Source organism: Cyprinus carpio, chromosome A5 (assembly GCF_018340385.1).
Source record: "Cyprinus carpio isolate SPL01 chromosome A5, ASM1834038v1, whole genome shotgun sequence".
Lineage (NCBI taxonomy): Eukaryota > Metazoa > Chordata > Actinopteri > Cypriniformes > Cyprinidae > Cyprinus > Cyprinus carpio.
In genome coordinates this window covers 19,378,598-19,389,533 of record NC_056576.1, presented here as the reverse complement: position 1 = coordinate 19,389,533, position 10,936 = coordinate 19,378,598, and the positions used below count along the sequence as shown (strand labels likewise).

Here is a 10,936-nt window from a genome sequence, read left to right as displayed (position 1 = left end):
CACGTGACTGGTGCAGACAATTTTTTAAGCATTTCAAAATGTACTTTTCACTATCCCTGGTTAACAACTTACCAGAAATGTTGTTCTTGACGACAGCTCTGATTATATTTATTTCCAGGAAGAATGTTGTTTCGTAAATGTGGAGTGTATTAAGGTGATGTGCTTCAGTTGGATTATTGCATTTCATTATCATTTACTGTACATCGTTCCCACATCATGGATAACTTCGTGAAAATTAATTCGGTTACAAATACTTTACCTAAATTCATTTTGTTTCAAGTGATTTTCCTTTATGTTACTCTGTTTCATCCAACCTCAAAGAATACATACCTCCATTCACTTATTTAAATAGCCTGGAAACTATACTGCATGTGTAACTGATCACTTAATTTATGACTTATGTTGAGATGCCTCGACAAATCATGAACTCATGCTAGTTAATGACTAGTTAATAATGAGTTAACCATCATGTGCCCCTTCAAGTAAAGTCATGACATAAAGATGCCTCAACTAATCATGAACTCATGCTAGTTAATGACTAGTTAATAATGAGTTAACCATCATGTGCCCCTTCAAGTAAAGTCATGACATAAAGATGCCTCAACAAATCATGAACTCATGAAGTTAATGACATTAACAATGAGTTAATCATGTGCCTAAGTAAAGTATGATAAAGATCTTGAACTTACATTAGTTAATGACTAGTTAATAATGATCACAACTTGTCACATTGGTTTTCTGATTTGTAAGTAAGAACAATTATCAATTCGCCACATTTCATTGTCATTCAAAATTCCCTGTGTCCAAATACTCACTTCCTTATTTAACTAATACACTACTACTACTAATAATAATAATCTTAATAATAATAAAAATAACTAAATAATCTTTATTAGAATATATTTTGTAATGTATACAAATGTTTTAGAAGAAGTCAGCCATTGAGCATTAAACACACATGTAACAAGAAGATAGGATTTGTTAGACTGGAAATTGATGGTAAATGTCTCTGAATAACCGTCCAAGGACACCTCTTCTGTGCCTTTCACCAAGCCAGTTGGTCCATTCAATGAGAGCGAGATGTTCTTTTAACATTTTCTCTGTCCTGTTTCCTCTTAGTCTCCACACCCTTGTTTTATAAGACAGCCATGCTCGTTCTAGATGCTGTGAATGGGCTCCAGTGTTTGGGTCTACAAACCAGTGACTGTGATTGACTGTAAAATGTCTGTAGCCCATATTTGCCAGCACACCTCTGTAAGCTCTCCACTCATCTGAGATCAGGATTGTACCTGGACGCACATGTTTGACAATAATTGGAATTAGATTATTTCTTGATCTTCGAGTGACAAGACGCAATATTGGCCTTCGCAGATTATGTTTCACACCCAGCATTCCAAAAACCCACTTCCTTCGCCTCCATGTGGTAGATGCCCTACCCCGTCCATACTGCAAAAAAAAGAAAGAAAAAAAAAAAGAAAGAAATATATACTGAGAAGAAAAAAAGGTGATAATGTCAGGCAAAATTACAATTATGTTCTGTATACAAATAGCTAATAATTATACAATAATTATTGTAATAAGGTTACACAGCAATCACATAGCAATGTTGCTTTTCTTCGGTTCTTTTCCTTATATAAATGACTTTAGTAATAATCATAAATAATAATTTAAAATTGTACTTTTGTACAATTTTATTCATTATTGCTTACTAGGACGAAGAAAAGTCATGATAGCATTATTTACCTTCTATCATTCTAAAGCTTAACTGTATAAAGCTGACTAGACCTTAATTCACATTGAGTGCATCACAGCTGCTTCATCTCTGTTGCAAACCACAGCACTAAACTCAATAAAACTTACCTTTCGTTTATGACGGAAATTGCTTTCATCAATAACAACAAATTCTTGTTGACCTCCCATCTGCTGCCTTCTTCTTTTTTGGTACTCTTTCATAGCCTTGGTACAGATCTTTCTCAGGACCTTAGCCATTCTGGAGAGAGTTTTAGAACTTCTAGCAATCCTGTCCTGCATCATGTCTATCTGTCTCAGGTGCAATCCTTGAGAGAACCTGTGCAATGAAACATCAATAATTTACAAAAAAATATCAAACCATTACAGCACAAAACAGCCCATGTGTTCTAAACTAAGATATAAAATGACACCAAATAGACTTCAAATTGTGATGACTGGCTGGTATACAGTAGTAGATATATTATTATTATAATTGGCACAGTGCTTGTGCTATTAGTAATGAATGGTTATACTGTAGCAAAAACATCAAGTTAGTCAAACTTTTTCCTTGCAGGGATAGTACTACTACAATAAAACCTGTTTGACAGAAAATGAGCTCTAGCATGATGTGCATGTAGGGTTATAAATGTGCAAGTTTTGAGATCTTGTTCTGCAACAAGTAAATGCCATGATTTTTATACATTGGTCCTGATAGGTGTTTTTAATGTCTATTTACTTCTCACCTCGTACTGTATACAGTTAATATACTCTATACATTCTACACTCTCATGCTAAATTTCAGAGACATTTAAGGTAAAGGTAGACAAGGGAATGGCTTACCTTTAAATAAATGTTAACCATGATGGCAAGCTTATTTTTGATTTTTCAAATAAAGATCCTGTCCTTACAGATCGGCTGCTTTTAACTCCACGATGATTTTTAGATCTGCACACCCTGTGATTCAAAAGAAAATACTAATTAATGTTATGGAGAGGTATATGCTCTGCTTGTCAAATTTGTAATATAAGGTGTTCTTCATTCACCTTTTTTAAACATATTTTGAAGGTTCTATCACTGATTTTAGCAAGTGAACTGACTCATGAACAATTATCACTAAACAAACAAACAAAAAAACAGCTGTGGATCATTCAGGTAACAGCAGAGTATGCAAACTTTTGAACAGGGTCTATTTTTTTTTTGTAAATTGAACTAACGTATTGTTTTTCTCTTTTAAAACAGGTTTTAACAGGTAAAGCAAGGTATGGCCCAATATCTGAATTGCAATTGGAGGCTAGAGATGCTTTTAAAACAGGCAATAACAATTAAAACTTTTGACTTCAACTGTACGTATGATTCACACAATTTGGCTAAATAGGCCACTGTTCATGGTCATATCTTTGCAACATTTTGAACAGTCATGAAACCTACTCCTAACTTGTTCTGTAACAAGGCAAAGTAAGTGTAGGCTAATTCCAATAGAAGAAGAAGATATGCGGTTTCCTACCGCGACTCACCAGTTATATCCATCAGAAATTTTACTGTTCCTGGTCAGTTTCATCTTTTGGCCACATCTTGAACAAAGTACTCTGCTTGTGAGTAGCTTTTTCTTTTGAAGCCATTTTATTACTTTGAGCTTTCCCTTTTTTGAGGGCTTTTGAACCGCCATTAGCAACAATTTAGTCATTAATCCCGCCATAGTGAAGGGTCGTTCCTTCCTTAACAATTCGTTATTTTTGAACAAATCTTTGATGTGAATCGGCAAGAACGCGTCGTCTCTGGGAGTGACTCGTTGAGTCGCGCATATGCATAACATTCAATAGATTCTGCACTGTCTGTAATTAATTCGCCTGTTTCCAATCATTTTCGAGTCGTTCGTTGATGACATGATGGACCAATAAGCTTAACCAATGCAGTTTGAACATTCCGAGCAAGAAAAAGAATCGATTAGTTTGGACCGTTCGAGTCTTTGGTTTTTCGAGTCTCTTCGTTCATCACCTGACCGTCCCAGTAAATTGACCAATATTTCAGTGCTCGGTGTTAACATGAAGCATAGCCATAAACATAATAAACATTTTGAATAAAATTAAAACTTTTGGAGTGGTACCTTCGTTTGAAGTCTTTACATGCTGGGACAACTCCAAAGAAGTGCAAGACCCATCAGAATTGCATGTTAGTATTAAAGGTGGACATACTTGTATTTTGAAAATCGCTCCAATGGCAGATGACAAAGAAGAAGAAGAAGTGGTTGTTGCGCCCAAAATCGAACGCAAACGTGACAAGGAGAGCACAATGGCGACTAGACGTGGGAGGCCAATTAAGATAAATCCAAAGTATGGTGCAGCTACAGATGGTAAGTGTTTAAAATGATAATGATAACGAGTGACTAAAGTGTTACATTACGTTAGAGTAAACTAGAAAAATCTGTCTTTGAATTGGTAACATACCAATTACGTTCAAATGTAAGCAAAATATTCAAGTAACGTTAGTTGAAGCCATTGATATATTTTGGGAAATACCCACTGAGGTCTTATATTAAATATGTAACGCCTAATATAAATAAAATTGTTAATCAACGGTGTAGTTTTAACCACCATGACCGCTTCATTGAGTTAAGACTTGTACTTGAGTACTGGACTCATTAGAATGTGAACTAACCAGCCTTTTCTTTACATTTACAGTCCCTGTGTCTGCTGTTCAGGAAAATGCAGGATCCAGTATGCAGACTGCACAGCAAGTGTGCAGACAAAGTAGGCTTATAAATGCACATCTTTTTATGTTTATAATGTATCAAATCTTTAATAGTTTTTATTAACCTTTCATAGGCTTTTATTTTAGATGAGGCACACACAAGTTATACTATATACAGTTTTTTGTAAGTGCAGAGATGCCATTCTTTTGGATTCATCTGGATATCGGATTAACGATTTTGAATGAATTTGAGATAGTTCTAACATAGAATCTGCAACATTTCTGATATAATTACATAAACGTACAGTAGGTCATAGTCTGACACATTACATGTCAGCTGTAACAGTTATGCATTTTGATTAACTGTAAATTCTAACTGCATTTGAGTTCTTTTGCATTTAAGAATGCAACATTAGTCATTAAAATAGTTCATAAATCTGTTGTTGTTTAAAAAGAGTTTCATTTTCACACTGCTCAAGAAATATACTGTTTAGTGTTTACTTTTTACTATTATCATTGTTAAAAACAGTTTTTGCTCCTTAACATTTTAGTGAACACAATAATAGATCTCTCTTTTTCAAATCTTGCCACAAATGTTTGAAATGATTTTAATTGTAAAAAAAAAAAGTACAGAGTGAAGACATTTAGATTATTTCAAAATGGTAATTTGATAAATGCTTTAATTAATGTAGTGAAAATATTTAATAAATACAAATAAATGCTCACTGAACTTTCTATTTATTAAAGAATCCTGAAAAGTAAAAAATAAATTCCAGTTTGTCCACAGAAAATGTAAAGCAGCACGATTACTTTTAACATTGATAATAATCTTAAATGTCTCTTGCGTATCAAATCAAATTGTAATGATTCCTTAAAGATCATGTGGCACTGGAGTATTTTTTTTTCCAAGTGAAGTAAAATTCTGCTTTTTAATTACACCAATAAATTGTATTATGTACAATTAAAAAAACTAAATTGTATAAAATTCTAATAGTACTTTATAGTATTACTGTTATCACATCAGAATGTGAACTTACCAGCCCTTTCTTTACATTTACAGTCCCTGTGTCTGCTGTTCAGGAAAATGCAAGAACAGGTATGCACACTGCACAGCAAGTGTGCAAGTAGGCTACTCTGGTCAATGCACATCATGTTTCAAAATACTATAATAATTTTAGATTTGGATGAGCCGCATAAAAAAGTGATACTTTATACAGCTTTTTGTCAGTTAAAATTGCAAATGACCTTGCGTAACATGTACTTTGAATAATACAATAAAATAGAGAACTTTTTTTATTGTAATTTTTCACAAAATTATTGTTTTAATTTTTTTGATCAGATAAATGCAGCCCTGGTGAACAGAAGACATTTTTCAAAATCATAAATAACTAATCTTTCCAAAAATTTGAAAGGTGTTTTAGTAATAACAATTCTATTAATACTTTGTTATATTATATGATTAAATGATTATTTATATTTTCACAGAACATTGTTATGTACATTTTAAAGGCACAATATGAATTTTTTTTCGCTAGAGATCACATTTTCAAAACAATAACAGAGGCAAAGCTTGATGATGCAATAACTGAGCATGAAACTATGCACGTGCTCAGTCCTTCACTCAGTCTAGTTAAGTATGTGTAGCATATTCATGCAGAAATGGCATCATTGCTGGGCAACTATGGCCAGGGATGAGTCATTTCTTAAACCCAGAATATTTACAAATCTTTGAGAATGTTTGAAATAACACAAGTACACAGCTGTACAAAATATATAATACTATGCAAGTGGTTTTTGGATATTTATTTGCAAAAATGTTACACATTGTGTCTTTACTCACTTTACTCATAGTGTCTTAACAGAAAAAAAAAACGCTGCTTGCAGAAGTACACAAATCACAATAAATATTATTTATATTTATCAATCAAACAAAGTACAATAACTAACTCATTCATAAAAGTATTTATTTATTCTTTTATGCCAACATTTTTATGAATGTTTAAAAATTCTTGTCATTTTCTTTACTTTTAGAAGTTGCACCCACCATACAAATACAATTCCAAAATGCAAAGCAAACAATAGAAGTTCAAAAACAGAAAATCCTTCACCTGGAGGATAAGGTTAACTCTCTGACAGAGGAGAGAAATTATCTTCGTGCAAGACTTGAAGATGGTAAGTTACCCTCCAGCCAGTCACATTGTACCCTACATGAAGCAACTTAAAGGGTTAGTTCACCCAAAAATGAAAATTCTGTCATTAATGACCCTTATGTCGTTCTAAACCCGTAAGACCTCTGTTCATCTTTAGACACAAATTAAGATATTTTGGATGTAATCCGAGAACTTCCTGGTCCTCTATAGACTGTATAATCATCAGTTTAATCAGTTTATTGTCAACTAAAAAAAAAATTAGTCTGGGAGAGCCCAATGTATGCAATCACTTTCAGTGCTGTTGAATTATATTTGTCCATAATTTTGTGCTTGTACAGTTTGGAACATTTGCAGTTTTATCCATATTTTGTTTAAGTTTACTTTGTTCTCAGTTAATTTATTATTGTCTGTCACAGCTTTAATTCAGAAGGGTCCCTCAGAAGGGGTACCTACACAGACTGCAACTACAAGAAAGAGCAGTACTTCTGAATCTTCAAATTTTTCAACTTCCGAGTCCTCTGATTCTGAGCCCCCAAAACACAAAAAAAGAAAGTTAAGGAGAAAACACAGAGCGAAAAGACATAAGAAATCAAAGAAATTGACTTCTGACTATTCCAAAAGAGGTATGTCATTTTAATAATGATACTTTATACAATTTTTCCTTTGCTTAGGATAAGTAATTTCATAGTCACCCATCTTATAAAAGTTTGTTTATTTTATTTTTTCAGTGCATACCCCAGAAGAATCGCTAAAGAGGTACTACAAGGTATTAAACCTTGTAAAACAGGGCCTGAGTAAGGCAGAGGCCTACAACAGACTAAACGTTGACAGGAACACAATAGTCATCCAGGCTCCAATTGCAGAGTTAGCAGCAGCTAATCCAGAATCATTCCGCAAGCTAAGGCAGATGTTTAAAAAGGGAGATAGCATCCTGAAATTTGCCGAAAGCTGTCTTTGTCTTTGTAAAGAAAAGGCCAATGAGGATGTGATTAAACAAATGAAAGAGGCAAATGACCTGCTTGACATAAATAAAAAATGAACGATAAGCACACATTATAGTTGTTAGGGGGTTGTTCTTGTGTTAGGAATTTGTTTAAATCATTTAATCCTGACAATGTTATAATGTTCATATATAAATTTTTATTATAAAACGTGTGTTTGCACATTTTTATGCATATGTTACATGGGTTCACTGCAAATTGAACAACAGTGTTTATGTAGGCATTTGTTTTAGGTTAATAGTAAATTTTATAAGGGCATTGATATTTGGAAATGTTTATTTTCAGGTTTTATTTAAATTTATTTGATTTTTATTTGTTGTGCTTTACTCTTGTGCTACTTTTACAGTGCTTGTTTTTTCTTTAATAAATCTAGTACTTATATAATGGTTGATTTGTACTTCTGTTTAACATTTTAACTCATCTTTAGTAGTTGTACTAGGCTAAATAAGATTCCAAACTTTAGTCTTTAATACTTAAGGGGAAACTTCTTTATAATCTGTAACATCAAACTCATTAACTAGTCATTAACTAACGTGAGTTCATGATTTGTTGAGGCATCTTTATGTCACGACTTTACTTGAAGGGGCACATGATGGTTAACTCATTATTAACTGGTCATTAACTAGCATGAGTTCATGATTTGATGATTTGTTGAGGCATCTTTATGTCACGACTTTACTTGAAGGGGCACATGATGGTTAACTCATTATTAACTAGTCATTAACTAGCATGAGTTCATGATTCGTTGAGGCATCTTTATGTCATGACTTTACTTGAAGGGGCACATGATGTTAACTCATTATTACAACTAGTCATTAACTAGCATGAGCATGAGTTCATGATTTACTTGAGGCATCTTTATGTCATGACTTTACTTGAAGGGGCACATGATGGTTAACTCATTATTAACTAGTCATTAACTAGCATGAGTTCATGATTTGTTGAGACATCTTTATGTCATGACTTTACTTGAAGGGGCACATGATGGTTAACTCATTATTAACTAGTCATTAACTAGCATGAGTTCATGATTTGTTGAGACATCTTTATGTCATGACTTTACTTGAAGGGGCACATGATGGTTAAACTCATTATTAACTAGTCATTAACTAGCATGAGTTCATGATTCGTTGAGGCATCTTTATGTCACGACTTTACTTGAAGGGGCACATGATGGTTAACTCATTATTAACTAGTCATTAACTAGCATGAGTTCATGATTTGTTGAGGCATCTTTATGTCATGACTTTACTTGAAGGGGCACATGATGGTTAACTCATTATTAACTAGTCATTAACTAGCATGAGTAGTTCATTTGTTGAGGCATCTTTATGTCATGACTTTACTTGAAGGGGCACATGATGGTTAACTCATTATTAACTAGTCATTAACTAGCAGTGAGTTCATCATTTGTCGAGGCATCGTCAAGTAGTCATCAATATAATTTAAGTAATAATGAGTTTACACATGCAGTATAGTTTTCCAGGCTATTTAAATAAGTGAATGGAGGTATGTATTCTTTGAGGTTGGATGAAACAGAGTAACATAAAGGAAAATCACTTGAAACAAAATGAATTTAGGTAAAGTATTTGTAACCGAATTAATTTTCACGAAGTTATCCATGATGTGGGAACGATGTACAGTAAATGATAATGAAATGCAATAATCCAACTGAAGCACATCACCTTAATACACTCCACATTTACGAAACAACATTCTTCCTGGAAATAAATATAATCAGAGCTGTCGTCAAGAACAACATTTCTGGTAAGTTGTTAACCAGGGATAGTGAAAAGTACATTTTGAAATGCTTAAAAATTGTCTGCACCAGTCACGTGTACAAGTCAGGAGTAATACTGAAGCGTGGTGTATGTGTGAAATGCAATAAAACAGTGCAAGATTAGTGATGATCAAGTTGATACAGTTCTGAGCGATGTCTGCTGTTCTTCTTTCTTCTTAAAGAGTCAACTTGATGAAGCTGATCATTTGTTGTTAATTAACATGTTAACTAACAAACGTGTGTTAACGTGTAGTTAAGGTGGCTGTAGTTAACACATGAATCCTCATGATTCCAGGCGTAGCTAAGGTTAGTCCATCATTAATTCCTTATTGGTCCATTAATTAGTTCATGATTAATAGAAAAATTACAGCTGAAAGACGAAAGAAGAGCGCTGGCGCCGGCTGGATTCAGGTGAGAGGGGTGGGTGTGGGATTAAAGGGGGGGAAAAGAGCACAGGACAGGGGTCTCGTGATTCAGTATAAAAACCTTGTTGTTCTGTTGATGCAAATAGACATCTATAAAAATTAAATAATGTTCAAATTAAAAATTTTGAGGAATGCAATATATTTCACTGAATGGGAACACTCTTTATAATAAAAGCTAAAAGTGGTCAGCTAAAATAACTGTTCTGTGAGACAAAATAACAGGAGCAGACATAATATAAACCGGCTTGTCTCAGTAATATTATCCAAAAATTCTGCTTTCATTTTGGGTGTGTTCCGAACAAGCACAACCTTAATTAACCTCTTAACAAAAATTAAAACAATGACTGCCATTGTTGGATATCTGTAGAAACCAGTGGTAAAATATTAAAGCTAGATTCCTCAAATCCAATCAATTGGGATAGTGTTTGTAGTAAGTCAAAATGTTTTTTAAAATGATAGAATTACAGTAAATTCTCAACGGCTTTGGTCATAAAATAAGTGGGGGAAAATGGCGCGATCCTTAGGGACGGGGATATGTTAATTGGAAATTCTAAACTTGGATAATGAATTACAAGTTTTGATAAACATTATGATTTGGAAAAGAACGTATTTTAATTGTTAAAATGTTCACTTTCGTAATATTGATGAAATATAGGTTCGTACCTTGGAATACACTGACAGCAAAAATGTCCAAAAGATTACAGCTGAAAGACAGACAGTGAGGGATGGCGCTTCCGCGATGGCGCGATTCACAGAGGGGTGGGGAATGGCGTATATAAAATCTCACGAGATCCATCCTGCCAAACTGTTGTAAACTCTGTTTTTTTTGTGTTTTAGCATGTTTTCCCGGTCTGCAAGCATCTGATCCTTTTTGAAGTCAAAGCTTATTATATAAAGCCATTTTGTTAAAAAAAACAGAAAGTGGTTATCAAAGGGCTGTAAACACAAAATATAATAAAAAATATTCAATGATACAACAGTCAAAAACCTGTAGGAAAGACAATAAGACACCATTAAGGCAAAACAAAGTTAAATAGCTCTCATGTAGAGTTCAAATGCCAGGCCGATATAAATCAGCCTTTTAGGGTTAGGATTTAAAAACAGCAAGTACTTTTAATTTTCAAATTTAAATTTAAAAATTGCATAACCTGGGCAAAATTA

General features: G+C 33.5%; 2 protein-coding genes across 2 annotated transcripts; one reads left to right on the top strand and one right to left on the bottom strand.

Annotated features, from left to right (window-relative positions):
* Positions 1-869: 869 nt before the first annotated feature.
* On the bottom strand, positions 870-2,273 carry LOC109089577. Its single transcript, XM_042756326.1, has 2 exons — positions 1,861-2,273; positions 870-1,446 (listed from the first exon to the last, which is right to left on the bottom strand). Exons 1-2 carry the CDS (start codon positions 2,032-2,034, stop codon positions 982-984), a joined length of 639 nt encoding a protein of 212 aa, XP_042612260.1. The 5' UTR covers positions 2,035-2,273; the 3' UTR covers positions 870-981.
* A 1,611-nt stretch (positions 2,274-3,884) lies between these two features.
* Positions 3,885-10,640, top strand: LOC109103684 (coiled-coil domain-containing protein 106-like). Its single transcript, XM_042757395.1, has 7 exons — positions 3,885-4,081; positions 4,410-4,478; positions 5,480-5,515; positions 6,451-6,591; positions 6,986-7,192; positions 7,298-7,433; positions 10,613-10,640. The coding sequence occupies exons 1-7, from the start codon at positions 3,946-3,948 to the stop codon at positions 10,638-10,640; spliced, it is 753 nt and encodes a 250-aa protein (XP_042613329.1). The 5' UTR covers positions 3,885-3,945.
* The last annotated feature ends 296 nt before the right edge of the window (positions 10,641-10,936 follow it).

Coding starts and splice junctions, on each gene's coding strand:
- LOC109089577 (XM_042756326.1), bottom strand. CDS start 2,034: ATGATGCAGGACAGGATTGCTAGAAGTTCTAAAACTCTCTCCAGAATG. Junction 1,447..1,860: donor ATTTCCGTCATAAACGAAAG/GTAAGTTTTATT, acceptor TTTTTTTTGCAG/TATGGACGGGGTAGGGCATC.
- LOC109103684 (XM_042757395.1), top strand. CDS start 3,946: ATGGCAGATGACAAAGAAGAAGAAGAAGTGGTTGTTGCGCCCAAAATC. Junction 4,082..4,409: donor GTATGGTGCAGCTACAGATG/GTAAGTGTTTAA, acceptor TTACATTTACAG/TCCCTGTGTCTGCTGTTCAG. Junction 4,479..5,479: donor ACAGCAAGTGTGCAGACAAA/GTAGGCTTATAA, acceptor TTACATTTACAG/TCCCTGTGTCTGCTGTTCAG.